The sequence below is a fragment of the Rhinopithecus bieti genome, unplaced genomic scaffold (assembly GCF_001698545.2).
Source record: "Rhinopithecus bieti isolate Rb0 unplaced genomic scaffold, ASM169854v2 scaffold_28016, whole genome shotgun sequence".
Taxonomy (NCBI): Eukaryota; Metazoa; Chordata; class Mammalia; order Primates; family Cercopithecidae; genus Rhinopithecus; species Rhinopithecus bieti.
This window is the reverse complement of record NW_016813202.1, coordinates 1,418,164-1,439,722: the sequence shown is the minus strand read 5'-3', so window position 1 is coordinate 1,439,722 and position 21,559 is coordinate 1,418,164. Positions and strand designations below refer to the sequence as shown.

The window sequence follows — 21,559 nt, the reverse complement described above, 5'->3', positions numbered from 1 at the left end:
AATGACCGTCTTGCCTGACAGACCTGTTGCTGCACACAGCTGTATGCTTCAGTCAACAGAACCCAATGCAAAAAACAGAAAAGGGGGAGATGTGGGAGTTCAGTCAGGCTGGTGGGAAAAATTTTAAGATGAAGTTATAGGATATAGACATAAACCTTGGAAGGCTGGAAGGTTTTGCAAAAGTTTCAGGATAGGGCTGTGGCTAAAAGCAGCCTAATCCTTACCTTGAGTTAACAGCTTGGGACACAGATACAAAGGAATGTAGAGTATTTTATCTAAATAGCTTGTTTACTCATGTGGTCCTAAGACCAACCTTTGGTCAACCAGGGTGCATAATTGCTTTCTACTTGGGTAATCAGCAATGTCAATTACTCTCTAGTGGTGTTTACTCAAGACCTTTGTCATTTAATCTATACTGAATAAATGTGAGCTTCACTGGCTGACTGGTGGCTGCAACTCTTTATAGTACCTTCCTTGGTGTCTGTGAGTGGCCTGGACCATCAGCCGGACTGACAGGCAAAATATCTATGTCAATGTGCATCTCTCATCCATTGCTGGGTCAGGATCTGTGGGTCAGACCCCTGTACACTTTCATGGCTAGAAAGGAGAGAATTCAATGCTTAGCTTCAAAGTTTCATAGGACACGCTGACTGTGTTAGGTGCTGATGCAGCTGGTGAGTTTAAGTGAAGCCAGTGCACATCTACCGTTATAAAAATTGTAGGACCCTTAGGAATTATGCTAAATCAACTCCACCTGTGCTCTAGAAATGGCCCAAAGCTGGGCTGATAGGACTGCTGAATACAGCATGACTTACTGAATATTTTAAGCCTGCTGTTGAGACCTACTGCTCAGAAAGAAAGATTCCTTTCAAAATATTACTGCTCATTGAAAATGCACCTGGTCACCCAATAGCTCTGATGAACATGGGCAAGGAAATAAATGTTCTCTACATGCCTGACAACACAACACTCATTCTGCAGCCCAGGGATCAACGAGTAATTTCTACTTTCAAGTCTTTCGGAAGGCTATATAGCTACCGTAGATAGTTATTCCTCTGATAGATCTGGGCAAATTAAATTGAAAATCCTCTGGAAAGGATTCACCATTCCAGGTACCATTAAGAACATCTGTCGGCAGGGCATGGTGGCTCACGCTTGTAATCCCAACACTTTGGGAGGCCGAGGTGGGTGGATCACATAAAGTCAGGAGTTCGAGACGAGCCTGGCCAACATGGTGAAACCCCGTCTCCACTAAAAATACAAAAATTAGCTGGGCATGGTGGTGCATGCCTGTAATCCCAGCTACTTGGGAGGCTGAGGCAGGAGAATCGCTTGAACCTGGGAGTTGGAGGTTGCAGTGAGCTGCCACTGCACTCTAGCCTGGGTGACAAGAGCAGAACTCCAAAACTCCACCTCGAAAAAAGAACATTTGGGATTCACGGGAGAAGGTCAACATACCAACATTAATGGGAGTTTGGAAGGAGTAGATTCTAACCCTCATGGATGACTCTGAGGGGTTTAAGACTTCAGTGCAGGAAGTCACTGCAGATATGATAGAAATAACAAGAAAACTAGAATTAGAAGTGGAACCTAAACATGTGGCTGCATTTCTGCCACCTCAGTATAAAACCTGAACGTATGAGGAGTTGCTTCTTATGAACAAGCAAAGAAAGTGGTTGAGACGAAATCTATTCCTAGTGAATATGCTATGAACATTGTTGAAATAAAAAGGATTTAGAATATTACATAAATGTAGTTGATAAAGCAGTAGAAGGGATTGAGAGGATTGACTCCAATTTTGAAAGAAGTTTTCTGGTGGATAAAATGCTTTCAAACAGTATCATATGCTACAGAGAAATCTTTCATGAAAGGAAGTCAATTGATGTGGCCAACTCCATTGTTGTCTTATTTTAAGAGATTGTCATAGCCACCCTAGCCTTTAGCAATCACCACCCTGATCAGTCAGCAGCCATCAACATTGAGGCAAAATCCTCTGCCAGCAAAAATCTCACATCTATATCTGAAGGCTCAGATGATTGTTATTTTCTAGCAATAAAGTATTCTTAAATTAAGATATGCATATATATATGTGTGTGTGTGTATATATATATTACACAGTGCTGTTGCACACTTAGACTACAGTATAGTGTAAAGGTAAATTTTATACACACTGAGAATCCAAAAAAATGTGTGTGACTTGCTTTATTGAAGTGGTCTGGAACTAAACCTGAAATATCTTTGATGTATGTCTATAGAAGCAAACACATACTGACTTCCTAGTTTTTGAAGTTCAACCCAGAGATTAGCAAGTTTGCAGAGCTCAAGTATTGAGCAAGAGTAGTTGTCATTCTATGACCACCATATCATTATGGATTTGCAATTGGAAAGATTCCAGTGAGTAAAAAGTTTCTTGATGAATTGTGTTGTTAGATTTTCTTGCAAAAAAGGGTGAGAGAGAAAATCTGTAACTTAACACCCCAGCAAGATCATGAAAGAAAATGATTTTTTCCTAAATGTATTCATTTTAGAAGATTAGTGAAGTAAGAGTGAGGGGTTTAGAGCTATATGGCTTGGGTTTGAGTTTCAGCTTTGCCACTTCCTGAAAGGTGCCCTGGGGTAAGTTACTTACCTGTGTCTCAGCTTCTTCCTTTGCAAGATAAATTTATAAGGGTAGTATTTCCAAGAAAGAGTTACTATGAAAATGGAATGAGGTTATACTCGTTATATGCTTAGAAAAATGCACAGCAGAAAGCCTCAATTCATTGAAACAATTATTTCTTCTACTTACCATAGATACAAGGTAGTAATTGAGAGCAATAATCATTGAATTCACTGAAAAACTTCACAAAGTATAAAGCTGATAACATACATTTAAGTCTTGGAAAATGTATTATAATTCTTCATGTAATGGTTAGCCTCAACTTTGGTAAATTAAAATCTGTTCTAATGTGTGGGTCCTGCTAAGCAATGCTTTATGTCACACTGAAGTAGAACAAGAAAAATTCCACATAGTTAAGCACAAGAGAAAGGAACACTAATTTAAGACAGGTGATTAAGTATGATCCCAAATAGCACGATCCCAAATTTTGAGAGCTGTGGAGAAATAGAGGGCTGGAGAGGAGACAATATCTGTGTGTAGGTGTGGAGAGGAAGAGGAGAGAGTGTTGATTTAAAAAGATGTTCTGAGAAGGTTGGCTAGTCTTCCTAAGTATCTATCCAATGACCAGGAACCTCCTGCCACTGGATAACTAACGGAAAGATGGGGATTTTGTAATCCTCTGTGGATTGCCTCTGACACAAATAAATGCATAAAAATCCTAAGTGTGTGAAAATGTATTTTCAAGATATTTGAAGTTAATCATTTGTTAAGAGAAAGATAACTTTAATCTTCATCTTGAGATTAAAGAAATAACTCAAATGATTACTATCTGAAGACATATTACTCTATACTGAATTTGTGTTTCCCTCTGTCTCATAGATGATGCAATATCATCCTGAAAATATAGGTCTGGGTGATGTAAATTACATAGCAACCTGCTCTCAGGAATCTAGGAGCAGCCTATGAATTACAAAAGCATTGAAGCAATAGCAGTTTTCACTTTTTTTTTGCAAGATGATCCTGATGAGGAAAGGTTTATCCTTTCACATAAGAGGGAGATGAGCCTCTTAAAATACATAATTAAGAATAATCAATGCCATAGGTTTTAGTATCCTTATCTACAGTAGCGTGCTTTATGAAGGTGGTAGTTTTGAGGGTGACAGAACTTTCAGTTTATACAACATAGAAAGATTACCTGTCCCAGGGATTGCCATTCCAAACCGGCACTGCCGATATACACGTGCTGTTTGTCCACGATCCAGAAGGAGGACTGCAGCCGGCCCTTGTTGTAAGCGGTCATGTTCATGTATGTCACCTCGGCTCCTAGGAGTTCAAGGAGAATCTGGTCAGCCTCTCCATCAAGCCCTGCCTGGGCTGTCAGTCACCTACCAGCGGCAATACTCATGGTTCACCATTTGTCCCAACTGACAGTTAGGAAAGCTAAATATTTATGTTAGTTTGGTGGAGAGAAGGGTCCCAAAGTATTATTTTGTTCCCTAAAACAAAGAACACTTAAAAAAAAAAAAAAAAAGAAAGAAAAGCCAGGGGAAATGCCTTTTCCTGTGCATATGGCAGAGGAGGTTTTGTATATAGTGACAAGATCATGGCTTCTCAACTCAGATCTGTACTGAAATCCTAGCTCCACTTACCATCTGGACGGTGAGATAGGTACACCACATGCAGTTTTCTTTTCTGAGTAATTTTAATACAGTTTGCCATCAGTATAAGGATCAGTCTTGTTCAGTGTCTCAGCTCTCCTCAATAAGATGTTGGCCTTACTATGCTTTCTATACATTTTTCATCCTGTGACCCTTTCACTCACCTTTACTTCTTCATTCCTTCCCTTTATTATTTAATTTGGGTTTGGTCTCTTCTTTGTCTTTATCTGATAGCTTTTTATTTATTTATATTTTATTTTTGAGACAGAGTCTCATTCTGTTGCCCAGACTAGAGTACAGTGGCGCAATCTCGGCTCACAGCAACCTCTATCTCCCAGGTTTAAGCGATTCCCTTTCCTCAGCCTCCTGAGTAGCTGGGATTACAGGCGTGTGCTACCACACCTGGCTAATTTTTGTACTTTTAGTAGAGAGGAGGTTTTACCATGTTAGCCAGGCTGGTCTTGAACTCCTGACCTCAGGTGAACCACTTGCCTCTGACCTTGTAAAGTGCTGGGATTACAGGTACCTGACAGTTCTTAATTTAAGCAATGATTATTCAAGCTTTACTGAAATGCAACCTTGAATGGTTAACTAAATAACTCAGACTATTGCTAACACCAAAAATATATTTGAAGAGCTAAATGTGACCAATTGCTTTAGGCTTCATGTGGTAGGATCCAGTGTCAAGCCTTTACGTATTACTGCCTCAAATGCATTTACAAACCTCTCAAAAGGAGCATGCAGTCCATTTAATGCAAGGGTATTTAAATACATTTCTGCTAAAGGTCTATTCCCATTAAAAGAACAGACCTATATGCATATATTTAATGAACTAAGCTATTCTGTCTTCAGGTATTCATTATTAATGAAGACGCTGTATTCCAGGGGCACACTTCATTGTCAGAGTCTTCATTACCAGAAGCACACGTAAGACTGTATGCAGAAGGATACATTTCAGCCTATCAGAAAGGAAGGAGAGTAATGTACACTATGAACCTAATGCTTAACTCTTAGGAAAATGTAACAATGCTTCCTTGTGGCAGGAGGATGAAAAGAGATGTTAGGAGGCTAGGAGAGAATCTCTGAGGGGAAGCCAGCACCCAGGCAGATTTTCTCTGAGGGTAGAGCAGTTTCTTTGTCTTACAAGTAGTGGGCACATGTTTCTCTGCCTCCAGCCATCCTGGAATAGTAACATCCAAAAAAGAGCTGCAGATCCCAGAGGAGGAACTTGGGTATGGCAGAATCTGAATGTCCAAAATGGGTAGTTACCCTGGCAGGTATGGAGAGACACAAATCTGCATGGAGGTGTGGCCGGCCCCACAGACACAGCCACCAGTGTTCCTCAGTAGACAAACAGGAAAGACAGTAAGTGGCTTCACAGTCTGGCCAGGGCCAAGGATCCCTGTACGAAAGCCAGCAGAGCTGTGTGTAGAGATCAAGCAATATGTAATGCTAGTAATTCCCATTTATTGAATACCTGTGTGCCCAGTGCCAAGATAGCTACGTTACAACAGTCTTATATGGCATGCTTCATTTTCCCTATTTTAGGACACAATACATTCCTGTATGTGGTGTAAGAAAATCCACTGAAAATATTTATGATACATCTGAAAAAATACATATTTTTGCCTATGGTTCATGGACGATCACTTCCCCATTACAAATTATCTGTTTTTCTATCTAAATATTGATGCTCCATCTATCTCTGAAGACATATGCTTTTATCTTTATTAATATCTGGATATATATATTTAGTTATGTCTAACATGTCCCTCAGTTTATTCAATATTTTACTTAAGAGAATTTATATTTACAGGCACTTTTAGAATATATTTGTTCATTGGTTATAGAAATAATCTTCATCCTATTGGGTCTTTATGTAATATGTATTAGGAAGTGATGGTTAAAATACAATGCTGTCTGTCTGACTACAAAACATATTTAATCATTAAAACGTATATAATATGCCACTTACTGCATTTATATGCACAACCTAAATTTGAGTTTATTTTATATTGTTGTGTTAGAATTGCAATTAGCAAAGACATGCAATACAGGCCTGAACATTTAGATAAAAGGGCAGAGTAATATTTCTGTTTTTCATGCATTATATCTATGCAAATATAGACAATATAATAAATAAATCAAATTCTGTTTACATTAAAATTTGACATATTTTATAGGAGCGATAACTTTAATTTCTACTTCTAAAATAATTTTAGGCTTTTCTTACAATGTCGCATATTTTAAAATGTATAGAATGCCATAGTTTTATAAGCACTATCAGAAACACTTCAGATTTTTTTCTATAGTTATTTTATGACCCAGAAAACAGGGATCCTACATATTAAAGAGTTATTATGTTAAAATGACAGCAAGAACTATGCATAAAAAACATGGAGTAATTTATGAGAGCTGCTCATCAATATTCACGGTGGTTATTCAAGCTTCGCATCCACATGCAAGAGAATGCTGAAAACCAGCACATTTGTCCTTTACTGTTTTCATTTTCTCCATGGGAATCACCAACTCACAAGAAACCTTTGCTAAAATTCTGTGCTAGATTATTCAGAGCCAACAAAAGCTTTGCATTACCAAATAGTTAATATGTTCAAAACTAATATGTAGGTGACAGTTTTAAAATCCAGTACCATTAGAAAACCACAAGTTTTAAGAAAATCATTTTCTGTTTATATTAAGGCACAATTTACTTGTAGTAAAATTCACCCTTTTGAGCATATAAGGGTTTTGAAAGACAGTCATGTGACCATCGCCACAATCAGAATGAAGAACAGTGTCATCCTCCCTAGGCTTCTTTTGCAGTGACTTCCTCTTCAAACCCCAGTCCTTGGCAAACACTCATCTGTTTTTTTTCTTTGTGTGTGTGTGCCTATAGTTTTGCTTTTGTAAGAATGTCATACAAATCGAGTCACAGAGTATGTAGCCCTCTGAATCCTGCCTCTCACTTAGCATAACGCATATGAGACCCATTCATGCTGTTGTGTGGAACAGTGGTTTGTTTCTCTTTGCTGTGGAGTGATAGTTCATGGTACAGAATGCACCACACACAATGAGCGTTAGACCCACTCATGCTGTTGTGTGGAACAGTGGTTTCTCTTTGCTATTGAGTGATATTTCATTGTATGGAATGCACCACACACAACACATGTGAGACCCATTCATGCTGTCGTGCGGAACAGCAGTTTGTTTTTCTTTGCTATTGAGTGACATTTCATTATATGGAATGCACCACACATAGCACATGTGAGACCCACTCATGCTGTTGTGTGGAACAGTGGTTTGTTTCTCTTTGCTGTGGAGTGATATTTCATGGTACGGAATGCACCACACACAACGCACGTTAGACCCATTCACGCTGTCGTGTGGAACAGTGGTTTGTTTCCCGTTGCTGTTGAGTGATATTTCATTGTATGGAATGCACCACAGTTTGCTTATCCATTCTCCAGTTGAGAAACATTTGGGTAGTTTCCGCTTACTGGTGATGACAAATAAAGCTGCTGCAAACACTCATACATACATTTGTGTGAGAATGTAGTTTTCATTTCACTTGGGTAAATACCTAGGAGTGAGATTGCTGAGTCATATGGTAAATATATGTTTAACTTTATAAGAAACTGCCAAACTGTTTACCCGAAGCGTCTGTACCAGTTTGCATTCCCACCAGCAATATCTGTTAGTCTAAGTCATTCTGTATCCTTGCCAGAACCTGGTACTACATTTATATAAAGTTTTTCCTTTAAATATTATACACTTCTGAGATCAGAAAATATCTTTAAATCTGGCTTGATTTAATTAAATATATTTTTAAGACAGCTTTGAAAGTATATAAAGTATGATTAACCATTTTTTGCTTTTATAGATTTCTTTTCTAACAGGAAAAAAATATGTGTCAGTTTCTCTGTGTGCAGTCCCTGATTCATTGCCCAGAGACCTCCGGATGTCAACCGAGATGCGTACATCACAACGTGATACGTCAGGACCGTGGCCTAATGGCTGTGCACAGCTGCTGGTGATGGGTCCAGATCTCTGCAGATTCTCCTGCTTTCAGCTCCACACTCTACTTGTTTAACTGATGATTAATAGGCATTATTAGTAACTCAAAATAATGTTTTTTGATGCCAAAACCAAAAGTGGTGAGAGTATATACTTCTTTTTATTGTTGCTTTATAAAATACTTTCATGCTATCCATGCCATCCTAATTAAATCTTAAACAACAAACAAGGCTAAGGTTCAGAACTAGAAATGTTAAGCTACAAATATGCTAACTGATGATGTGAAAAGTCTGGTCCCAGTTGGTCATACTAATCAAGATAAAGTGATGTGGCTAACCTCCAGGTTTCACACGCTTCTTGGGAAGTCAAATGTTAAAAATCAGGAAACTCCAAATTACTCATTCCAACTCCTTTGAGCTTTAACAGAGATGCTTCATTGAAATTTAATAGAGAATGTTCCTGGTTTTGGAGGGGTGCTGTTTCTTTACTGAATTATTCTTATGGTATTAACCAAAATATCATACTTTATTTTGTGCATACATATTTCAATGGAAATAATTCTGTGTTAAAATTTAAGAGAGAAAATGAAAATATTAACTAAAAAGTGATTAAATTTTTTTTTTTTTTTTTGAGAGCGTAGTCATCGCTCTGATCACCAGGCCTGCGAGTTCCAGTGGCTGGATCTCAGCTCACTGCCAAGCTTCCGCCTCCCGGGTTTACGTCATGTCTCCTGCCTCAGGCCTCCCGAGCTAGCTGGGACTACAGGCCCCCACCCGCACCATCGCCCGGCCCTAGTTTTTTTTTTTTCTGTTTTTTTTTTTTTTGTATTTTTTAGTAGAACGGGGGTTTCACTGTATTAGCCAGGATCGGTCGTCGAGTCTCCTGACCTTCGCTGATTCCGCGCCGTCTCGGACCTTTCCCAAATGCTAGGATTACAGGCTTGAGGCCACTGCCGCCCGGTCTGGATTAAAATTTTTTTTAAAGAAAAAAGTATAATGCTATGATGAATTGAAAATTAATGTTACTATTTTGAAGAATCAAGTTGACTGTAGGTACACACATTTTAAAAGGCGTATGTTCTTGAGAGCCTTCCTCTAGCAAGACTTTCTAGCATTAAACTTGTTTATCACAGATCTGTTCCAAATCCCATGTGGTAGAGTTAGTAAGTATCTCATCTATAGATTATTCTTTTTCAGGACACTAATATTTGCCTTATAGTCAGATTTCAGAGTCCCTCACTGTTTAATTTTTTTAAGAGATGGGTCTCAGTATGTTGCTCAAGCCTTGAGCTCAAGCGATCCCCCAGCCATAGCCTCATAAGTAGCTGGGACTATAGGCATAAGCCACCACACCTGGCCTCAACACTGTTCTTTTTGTTTGTTTTGTTTTGTTTTGTTTTGGAGACAGAGTCTCGCTGTGTCACCCAGGCTGGAGTGCAGTGGTGTGATCTTGGTTCATTGCAACCTCTGCCTCATGGATTCAAACAATTCTCATGCCTCAGCCTCCCAAGTAGCTGGGACTACAGGCACACACTGCCACATCCTGCTAATTTTTGTATTTTAGTAGAGACGAAGTTTCACTGTGTTGCTCAGGCTGGTCTTGAACTCCTGAGCTCAGGCAATCTGCCTGCCTCAGCCTCCCAAAGTGCTGGGATTACAGGCATGAGCCACTATGCCTGGCCGTCTTCACTGTTCTTTATGTGTGGATGGTATTACACGGGTAGGGATAGATGTCACCGCCAATTTCCTACACTACAGATCTGTGGGGACCATCCTTTGATGTACGTCTGTTACATGCTTTTAAGGACATGACTGTGTTTGGAATTCTACTCCTTTATGATCAACTTAAAAATTCCCAGACTCATATTTTGATTAGAAACAATTCACAGATAATATCAGATAGCTGTTGAGTGGGAGTAGTTAATGCATCATCCCAGGATAACCATTCCCATCTAAAATTGCTAAAGAATTATTTATTATCACTTCCATTCCGAATCTTCTCCAGAAGCTTGTTGTTTTCTTTAGGTTAAACACTAGTTTCTAGGTTAAAACTAGTTTCATAACGAGTGTTATCAAAATAGAATATTAGATTCTGAAGAGGTTTAACACTGGCGTGTTCACATTTACACATGACACTTACGAGGAAGATGGGAGGAAACGAGCAACTTTAAGGAGACAACTAGTTGAAGAATTTAATTCCAGTGAAGACAAGGAAAGTTTAATTCTACCTACTCTTGAATTGATACAAACTAGATCTATCTTCCATATATCTAACAGTTCTCTGTCCTTCTGTCTCCCTCATAAAGAGGAAGCAAAATCTTCCCAGGGTGTTTGTGAGTTGATGTTATGTGTAGTGTATACGTGCATCATTTCTTCCCTGCCAACACCTTCTTTTAATAGTACCCAATGCACCTGCAGAACACAGAATGGGAAAGCCTAGGTCCCATATGAAAACAAGTAGTCTCTATTTGGTCACACCTGATTGGACTAAATGTAGGCACTGACCTAAGCTGAGCCATCCAAATTTCTTCTTTTGGGAATTCAAAATTGAGCCACAAAGTAAGTTACTTAAAAGAAGCTGTGTTGGGGAGTCATACACATATAGAGGTTGACATGACTGTCCAAGTCTACATAAAAGAAAGATAAGAGAAGCCAAGCTTCAGAGAATGAGGGAGGGAGGGAGGGAGGGAGGGAGGGAGAAGGAGAGAGAGGAAGGGAGAGAGAGAGGAAAGAAAGGAGAGAGAGAGAGAGAGGAAGAGGAGAGGAGAGGACCACAGGAGAGAGCAAACCAGAGTGAAAGACACTGTCCTCATAACAGAGAGAAACGGTGAATAAGATGGGGGGGAGTCCATCCCTGTCCCACTCCCTCAAACTAGTTTCAAGACTTTCTGTGAGTTCCTCTAAATCTTTAGCATAAATTGTCATTTAAGCATGTTTCAGAAGGATTTTCTTTCTTTCCTAAGCTATTCTTATGGTATTAACCAGATAATGTTGTACTTTAGTTTGTGCATACACAATTTTTGAAGTCCCTCAAGCTTTATATGTGTGCTTTTAATATTAGACTAAAACTGTTTAGTTGTGGCCTAAAAACTCAAGCAATTTTAGCAAAGAGCCTGTTGCACAGGTTACATGAGTAAATGATTCAAACGCTGAAGATTTAAAATAAACATCCTGTCAAAATACTCATCAAAATGGCACAAAAGAAAACATGCTGGTACACTGTGGTTAAAAAGTGGAAAATAAAGTTCCCCATTCCCCATGAATCCCCATGATGAAGTCAAACAGAAATGATCTCCAGTAAGCCCCGTTTTAAAAGCATATTAGCAGCAGCTTTAATATGCTTGATGATATAACATGTATACCTTCAAGAGAATGTGTGTAACTTATAAGTAGATTATAAAGCATAATAAAATGGATACTTATGAATCTTCCACCCTACTAAAAACTAGAACCTCACCAAAATATACTATTAAAGCTGTGTTTCTCCATACAGATACATATATGTATATCCTGTTGAAATTGAGTTGTATCTATAGATCAATTTGGGAACAATTGACATATATATGTGGCATATATATTCATTTGTTGATCTTCTCTCAGCGTTTTGTTATTGTTTGTATGATTTCTGACACTATCACAAATGGAATAGCATTTTTATTTTCATTTTCATTTGTTGCAAGTGATTAGAAATATAATTGACTTTGGTTTAGGAGTCTCATACACTAACTTTCCTAAGCCCGCTATTACTTCTTGTATTTGCTTTCTAGATTCCTTGGGATTCTTTTTTTCCTGGAATATCATTGCCTCTATAAATTGAAGCAATTTTCTTTTTTTTTTTTTTTTTTTTTTTTGAGACGGAGTCTTGCTTTGTAGCCCAGGCTGGAGTGCGGTGGCGCCATCTCGGCTCACTGCAAGCTCTGCCTCCTGGGTTCAGGCCATTCTCCCGCCTCAGCCTCCCGAGTAGCTGGGACTACAGGCGCCGCCACCATGCCAGGTTAATTTTTTTGTATTTTTGGTAGAGATGGGGTTTCCCCTAGCCCAGAGATCGGTCCTCGAGTCTCCTGGGACCTCGATGATACCAACCCGACCCTCAGACCTCCCAAGGCTGGGATTACAGGCTTGAGCCACCGCACCTGGCCATATTGAAGCAATTTTATTTCTTCTATTCCAAAATGTACTTTTCCTTGCCCTATGTCACTGGTAAGACCTCTAATAAAATATTGATAAAAATGAAAAAAAAAAAAAAAAGGCTGTGTTTCTCAGTTAGGGTCCATTCAGTTCCCCAACTCACCCACTGCCCCATCCCCAGGGGATGTGCAGCAATGTCTGGAGACATTTCTGGTTGTCGCAGCTGTCAGGGGGTTGCTATGAGTATTTAGTGGGTAGAGGCCAGAGAGGCTCCTTAAACATCCTACATCGCACAGGATAGCCCCCAAATAGCAAAGAATTATTCAGCTCAAAATGTTGACAGCTTCAAGGGTGAGAAGCCCTGCATTAAAGCTGTGTGTTTACGCCTAATCCCATATCTCTACCACTTTCCTGTAATGTAACCACTATTTTAATTCAGTATTTAACATTATCTTATTTCTAAGATATAATGTATCCCATATGTATGCATCCCTAATAGCATTATAAAATTAATCACTAGCTTTTGAAAAGAATGCTAATGAGCCTCAAGCATATATCAAAGGGAAACATAACACTACGAATAATTATAGATTTCTGGAAAGATTTTCACCTATTTCCTGAAAGCAAGATTTGCAGCAGAAATGTATCTTATCCATCCATCTGTTCTTCTGAATATATTAATTTGTGTGAACAATGAAAAAAATCATAGTTCGCCTGTTCTTGGGGGCTTTAATTCTTATTAACCAGTACAGTTCAATCAATTTAATTACCAACATTTTAGAATTCATTGGCTAGAAGGCTAAAGGGGAAACACCAAAGGGTGAACATCATCTGTCATGACACATCGTTGCTTTCAAATAATTCAGTAAATGACAGTAAGGAAACTTTTAAGATAATCAATGATGTATTCTAGCTGTAAAAATAAAAAGAATCTTAAGAGCACAGTGCATTTTTAATTTTAACATAGCTATTCAAATACTGTGAAAATCGTGGTGTAGAATCTCTCACAGGTTGCTTTGCTGCTTCGTTTTTAGTCTACAGGTTTGGACCCACAAGGGTAGTTTCTAGGAGTTGTCTCTTCCCTGTCATATATTTGTCTTATGACTAGGATATTCTGCTTCTTAGGAAATACTGTGCTTTGATTATATATCATCTTCTAGTCCAATAGTTAAGCTATCTACAGGAATGTTTGCTTTCAGAAACAAGTCGGCTTAAAAACAAAGACCGTGCTCAAAATAATAACCTACTTAAAATAACATTTACTTAAGTCATAGTGCCTCAATGATGCATAAAATTTAAAAATTCTGCACTTAAAACGGACCAGCAAGAACACTGTCTACAGTGGCTCATTGGTTCTATTAAAAAATAGTAAGGTTAGGAGGTTGGTAGCTGCCAGGGCACGTGCTACTGCTTCCTCCCTCTTCCTCCTCCCTGTTGAGGTCACACAGCTATCTCTATGGCCATGAAGGAGGACAGTGGGGAATGACAAGTACTCCAGAGGCATCTGTACTGGTGCCAGTGCTCATGGAGAGAAGACAGCCTCTTAGAGTCCAGCACAGTTGCAGTGCCAGGGAGGATGGGGATCCAGTAGCTTTGGAGGAGCTTTGCTTTTTTGGAAAAGCCAACATCGTTCTCTTTACCTTACCATTTGCTGTCCAATAGCGCCAGAAGATTCCACAACTCAATCTGCCATGATTCTGAGATGACAACCCTACTTATATTGTTACATGACACCTCATCTAATACATCAACAGCTTAGAGGAGGCTCACCAACCAGAGAAAACATATGGCTACCACTGAGTTAGATAAAATGGAAGAGACAAGAATTCTTCAGGACATTTACAGAGATGTTTCGAGAGAATAATCTAAGGATAAGGCAATGGACATAGACATTTTTAAAAGTCCAAAACAATAATTCAATAGAGGAAATCTAATATAGGGTTGGCAGCACTGAATGCTGAAATAATAACCTGGATGTTTAAAAGGAGTAATTTACTTATAAGACAGAGTAAACACAAAGAAATTGAAATGACTAAAAAACTAATGCAAGAAGGATATATCCAGGGGCACTAATATCTCAAAGTCTCAGAGGGAGTAAAAGGAATCTCTTTAAAATAAGGAAAAGAAAAGAAAAAAGATAACAAATGTAGGCAAAAAAGACAAGAGAGCTTGGCTAAGATACTCAAACTCTAATTGCAGTAGTTCTAGAAAGAATCAAAATCAGAGGAGAAGAAATTATAAATAATAGTAAAATTCCCAAGGACTGAAAGACTTAGGTTTTAAATTTTAAAGCCCACCAATCCCTGGCAAAAGTTTAAAAGGCCCACACACATATCATAATACAATTTCAGAATACTGGAAATGAAAAGAGATTTTAAACACTTTCAGGGAGGAAATGAACAAATAAAATAACATACAAAGATTAACTTGAATTACACCAGATATTTTAATAGTAACAGAAAACTGGAAAATAGTCTGAAGAAAAAAATATGCATATCTAGCAAATACTNACAAAGAAATTGAAATGACTAAAAAACTAATGCAAGAAGGATATATCCAGGGGCACTAATATCTCAAAGTCTCAGAGGGAGTAAAAGGAATCTCTTTAAAAATAAGGAAAAAGAAAAAGAAAAAAGATAACAAATGTAGGCAAAAAAGACAAGAGAGCTTGGCTAAGATACTCAAACTCTAATTGCAGTAGTTCTAGAAAGAATCAAAATCAGAGGAGAAGAAATTATAAATAATAGTAAAATTCCCAAGGACTGAAAGACTTAGGTTTTAAATTTTTAAAGCCCACCAATCCCTGGCAAAAGTTTAAAAAGGCCCACACACATATCATAATACAATTTCAGAATACTGGAAATGAAAAGAGATTTTAAACACTTTCAGGGAGGAAATGAACAAATAAAAATAACATACAAAGATTAACTTGAATTACACCAGATATTTTAATAGTAACAGAAAACTGGAAAATAGTCTGAAGAAAAAAATGTGCATATCTAGCAAATACTGAAGATAAAAGTATTTTGTTTTCTCATTGAAAGTACAAACTCTTCCAGAAAATGGTTAAATTTTTAAATAATATTCACAAATGGGGGAGTATATACTTATGTAATTTGGGGGGATATATGTCTTATTTAGGAAAGTATTAATTTAGAATATAAAATATGTGTTGCATTTTTTTTTCTATTTGAATATATATAATAGAAGGAAAAATAATCATCAAGTCTTAGTACTTTAAAAGGCTTATTCATAAGCCAGGTGTGTTGGCTCACATCTGTAATCCCAGCACTTTGGGAGGCTCAGGTGGGCAGATCACTTGAGGTCAGGAGTTCAAGACTAGCCTGGCCAACATGATGACACCCCATCTCTACTCAAAATGCAAAAATGAGACGGGCGAGGTGGCGGGTGCCTGTAATCCCAGCTATCCAGGAAGCTGAGGTAGGAGAATCACTTGAACCCAAGAGGAGGAGGCTACAGTGAGCTAAGATCATGCCACTGTGCTCCAGCCTGCGTGACAGAGTGAGACTCCATCTAAAATAAAATAAACTAAGAGGTAAAAGGCTTGGCTGGACACGGTGGCTCACAGTTGTAATCCCAGCACTTTGAGAGGCCCAGACAGGTGGATCATCTGAGGTCAGGAGTTCGAGACCAGCCTGGCCAACATGGCAAAACCCTGTCTCTACTAATAATACAAAAATTAGTCAGGCGTGGTGGTGGGAGCCTGTAATCCCACCTACTCAGGAGGCTGAGGCAGAAGAATCGCTTGAACCCGGGAGGCCGAAGGTTGCAGTGAGCCAAGATTGTGCCACCACACTCCAGTCTGGGTGATAGAGCAAGACTCTGACTCAAATGAATGAATTAATGAAATAAAAGTCTTATTCATGTTAATTTGAGTTTGGTTACTCAAAGAAAATTAGGTCATTCTTTGGTTAGGTATCTGTGACAGGTAGAAGGGACTGAGTCTCAGGGGAATGGAATGACTTGCCTGTTGCCCACAGCTGCCACGTAAGCTGAGACCCAAGGTTTTAAGTTCAAATTCAGGACTCTCCTTGCCTCCCACTCAGAATCACACAATAATCTGAATGATACTGATGCCCTATAGAGATGTTCCTCTTCCAAGTGGGAAAGCTTAAAATAAATCACTATTAGAAAAGACTGTTTCTAATGAGGCCCCTATTCAATATTGTTCCTTAAGAAAGGCTAAAGGAAGAGAGAGAGAGGAGTTGGGGGTAGCGAAGGCAGCAGGGAGAGAGGGAGGCGAGGGAGGGAGGCAGGGCAGGCTGGCAGCAGGCAGCCAGGCAGAAAGGCAGGAAGCAAGGAAGCAAGCAAGCTAAGTGGTCCTTCAGAGGTTTGGCTTTGTTCATTATCTCCAGCAAGTAGCACAGTGCTGGCCATGTTTCTGGGTCCAATAAACATGAAAAATAAGACTAAGTGAATGAGTGAATCAAAGTTTGCAAACACCCCCACTCTATCTCTGTGTGTCCCTCTCTGTCTCCTCCCACACTCTCTGTCTCTGAATAACTGACTGAAAGAAATCAGTCGTGGCCTCCAACAAAGTCAGACTAAATGTACTGGGGCAGAAAAGCAGCCAGCATTGTGAAGGAAACACGCTAGAAGAACAATCCTTTCTACGTGGGAGGTGTGGTTAAATTAAACTTTAAAGATGGTTCCATTCCAAGCCAAATTCATAACAAAAGGAAAAATTAGGCAGCAAGACAGGACTAACATGACTTAAACAAAACTCCCAAATGTTAATGCATTTGTCCCTTCCTTTGAAAACCAATAGTTTCAATATTTGTTCTTCCAGAAAAAAATATATATATATATATATATTGTGTCTTCCATTCCAAATGAGATAGGAATTCATTTCTTTACTTCTCAAGTTATCACAGAACTCAGAGGAGGGAAAGGAGGGAGGTTTTTTTTTTTTTTTGTTTTTTGTTTGTTTGTTTGTTTTTGAGACAGGGTCTCTCTCTGTCGCCCAGGCTGGAGTGCAGTGGTGCAATCTCAGCTCACTGCAAGCTCCACCTCCCAGGTTCACACCATTCTCCTGCCTCAGCCTCCCGAGTAGCTGGGACTACAGGCGCCCGCCACCATGCCTGGCTAATTTTTTGTATTTTTAGTAGAGACAGGGTTTCACTGTGTTAGCCAGGATGGTCTCGATCTCCTGACCTCGTGATCTGCCTTCCTCGGCGTCCCAACGTGCTGGGATTACAGGCATGAGCCAGCGTGCCTGGCTGGGAGGGCTTCTTTGTAACATTCATTCCAGCCAACCGTGCATTCAATGCCTCTAAGACTTTTAAGTTCTCCTTAGCACGGCTTCAGTCTTAAGGAGTCCCACATCTTATGAACTCAATCAATGGCCATCAGATCTCAACACTCTTGCCAAACCCCTGCTGCAGGACAAAGACAGTGGCATTGAACTTTTTTTTTCAGAAAAAGAAATGGGTAACAGTTAAACCATATATGAGACCAACACAAGGTGAAGAGGCAATTCCAGGTGTCAGCAGGAATCACAGAGCTGGTGGAACAGTAGAGTGAACTCCAGGAACTGGGGAGGCAGACAATGGAGCAGAAAACGGGGACATAGGGAGAGGGTTTGGGTGGTCCAACTTAACACCTGGAGACGCCACCTGCTGGGAATTCATTGGCCCACCTCAGTTTTCTTGCTTCTTGGTGGTACAAGAATGGTACATGCTCACCTCCCCGGACATGCGGGCACCTGACACGCTCTAATGTTTCCTCTGGTTTCTTCCTTTCTCAGCCCCTGATTCTGCCAATAAACCTAACTGGGGATGGGAAGGGAGAATGCAGTAGGAGGGAGGGAGGTGAGAGAAAGGCTCCAAAGAAAAATCCTATGGATGGCATCTCTAGTTAGTTCCTGTGTAGACTCGAGGGCCCTGACATCAGACTTCCTGGTTCGAATGCTGCTTCTGCCACTCAGTAGTTAAATGTCCCTGTACAAACCTGTGCCTTGGTTTTCTCCTCTCTAAAATGGGGATGAAATAAGAGAGGAAGTATGTTATAGAGTTGTCGTGAGCTCTAAATGAGTTAATAGATTGAAGCACCTGTGTGAGGAAAGTGCTCTGAAATGTGAATCTCTGTGCAGTTCCCTTCTGGAACCACCCATCCCAAGAGTCATTTCTTGTTTAGCATTTGTCTTCCTTGCTGGGTTATAAGCCTCACGAGGGTAACAACACGGTTCTGATTTGGCCACACCCAGAGGCATTCAATAGATATCTGCTGAATGAATGAATGAACCACCTTTAGACCACCTTTAGTATCCCTTTCATAAGTCACCAAGAAATAACACAACTCATTTAATAAGCCTGTGGCCATTCAATTAGGTGATAGAACTAGGGACGAATGTTCAACTTGTAAAATCAAATCCTTCCTGATTAACGTTGGTTCACTGTACCCAGCAGAAAGCTCAGTGTATAACCTAGAAAGGTCCCTAAGTCTTCGTTCAGTGTGAGAAGCTCAGAAATTCCAAATGGCAAATGCTCCTGGGCCATGGAAAGGAAGGCAATGGTAAGAAGAATATGAGAGTATCAGGATTTGGGGGAGAAGGAGGGAAAGCATGTGTCTGTATGTTATAAAGGAAAGTGGAGACACTTTAAAAGAAGCAGGTTCTCTAATTAACAAAAGAAGACGCTTCAGGCAAGGATCACACAGCAAGCTGGAGTAGGAACCTGCTGTGTTCCTTGCCGTTCTTGAAGCTGTTGGTGTCCAAATTCCTTTCAAGGAAGGGCTGTGCTGGCCCAGAGATCCTCATCACACCTCACAGAGAGGCACATTGTTAACAGAATGTTTTTCAGGGAACATTATTTTAGTGTCGTTCTCGTGTCTCCCAGTGCAGAGAGTGGGGAAAAGTCCTTCAGAAAAACCCTCTTGCATCCCTGTTAATTCGTTTGCCTGGAAGAAAGTATTAAATCAAGCTTCGATTTTCTATAATCATGACTTTCAGTGGCACATTTCTCAAGCACATGCACAAGCGACTGTGATATTAGGTGCCACGGTCTGAATGTGTGATTCATGAAGGGGGCAGAGTCTTCAAGGATAGGATTAGCACTCTTACAGAAGAGGCCCCAGAGAGACCCCCAACTCCTTCCACCGCACAAGGACACAGTGAGATGTCTGTCTATGAACAAGGAAGTGGGTCTTCACCAGACATGGAATCTGCCAGCACCTTGGCCCTGGACTTTCCAGCCTCCTGAACAGTGAGATATGTATTTCTATTGCTTATAAGCTACCCAGTCTATGGCATTTTGCTGTTGCAGCCCGAACAGACTGACAGTGGGTTAAAAGAAATGCTTCCAAGGGCTCTCAATCTAATCCAAGAACTCCCAGAAACTATGACCTATCCTGAAAAATGGACAGAATTTTATATATATTTTCACATTTTCACAAGTTTCTCATTTAGCCTAAAGTTTTACATAGCTTTTTTTATATCAAGCTCTGTCTAGTATCTAGTGAGTCGAGAATGTAAGCAGTTTCTCCCATCTCCAGAAGGAATTATTTTGCTTTTGAAAAAAAATAACAAAAACAACAAAAAATAACTTCACAAGCATCATAATTAGAGGCCAATAACATTTAAATACTATTAAGAGATTTAAAGGGAGGTTTGCACCATGGGAAATCTTTTGTTCTACAACAAACAGAATTTCTGAATAGTGTTTTCATAAACTATTCTATCACAAAGATACAATACTCTGGGGAAAATCACCTGCTTCTAAAAACATGGGTTCACCATTGGTAGGGAGAGGAAGAGAGTCTGGCTAAGCTAACCTATACATATGTTCCAGTAGCCATTCCTTTTTCAACTTCAGAATCCCTCCGTTTCTAAACCTTTCCTTAGAAAAACATACTGTTTGAATTAGCTTCCAGGTTGAAGCCTGCCAAGGAAGAATTGGGCTCACAATTGATTGAAATTAGAAGTTGACAGCTTCAATACCCCAATTAAAAATAAAAAAGAATCCAGGATGCTGAAAAATGGTTCTTTTCACACAGACAAGCAATGTGTCAGTGACTGTCTTCCCATCCTTAACCATGGAACAGAAAGTATGTGTGACTGTGTTTTATGAGACTGCAGCTCAGGGGAATTCTCTTAAATTTCTTTCTCCCTTTTTTTCCTTAGAAATCACCAAAGGAAAAAGAAAAACATGTTGGGTAGAGAAGTTACCAAATTCGATGATTCTATACAAATATCAGAGCTGGTATCATGTGTCATTTACTCTGCAGAGATTGTGTAAGGTTAACACGAGTTAATATTTTACATGAAAGGAAGATGACCTTGTAAAATAACACTTTGTGCAGTTGGTAGAGGAAAGAATAAAGCTTCAGGTGCCAGTTCTCAACGTATTGCATCTCAGCTCCCAAACTGTCCTTCAATACCTGCTCTGTGATAATGGAGGAGTTTCCTTTCAGCTTTTCTCCTGCACACACAGCATGAGGTTGAGCTTTCTTGGTAGAGGTGCTGGAGGGACAGTGCAGGAGCAAAGGGGCTCTCCTGCCATTTTCAGCTGGTGCATGGTGGGCCACTGGTGTGGGTGTGAAGAGATCTGGTGATGCCCAGTGACAGCCACATGCCTAAAAGACATAGTCCCTCAGTGCCCTTGCAGCCCTGGCCTGGGCGGGTGGTAACATTCTTATGGCCCTCTCCACACGTGTCCGGAGCCATGAGGCCCGGAATTAGCCGACCTCTGTTGCTTGATCTCCGCAAAGCGGAGACAAGAGGGCGCATTCCCGGGTTCTTTATTTACAAACCCTTCCCGCGCACGCCCAAAGCTTTTCCCGCCTGCGCCTAAGTTTCTCCCGCGCGCGCCAAAACTGTTCCCGCGCGCGCCAACCTTTCCCGCGCGCGCGCAAACATTTTCCCGCCCAGGAAGATATGCAGCCCAGGGCGCAGGTGCGATCCCGTGCCCGGGAAAAGTACAAACCCACGGCGCATGCGCGATTGTAATTTGAGAAGATCCGGCCCCTATCACCACTCTGGCCCAACCTCTTCCCCTGCCAGCCTATATAAGGCATGACCCTACACTCAATAAACGAGACTTGATCAGGCTGTTTGTCTTGTCTCCATTTCTTGTGTTTTCTTGTCTCCTCCATTCCCACTCCCCCTTCCAGGGCCCGTTCGACTGTCCTGCAGGTCGGGACAC

At 40.1% G+C, this 21,559-nt stretch overlaps 1 protein-coding gene across 5 annotated transcripts in view; it reads right to left on the bottom strand.

Annotated features, from left to right (window-relative positions):
- Positions 1-21,559, bottom strand: part of PLD5 (phospholipase D family member 5) — a 446,581-nt gene that overhangs the window by 127,668 nt on the left and 297,354 nt on the right. For all 5 annotated transcript variants that reach the window (XM_017847817.1, XM_017847818.1, XM_017847816.1 and 2 more), the window contains one exon: positions 3,795-3,922. In XM_017847817.1, the coding sequence (XP_017703306.1) occupies positions 3,795-3,922 (128 nt within the window). The remainder of the gene's footprint in view (positions 1-3,794; positions 3,923-21,559) is intronic.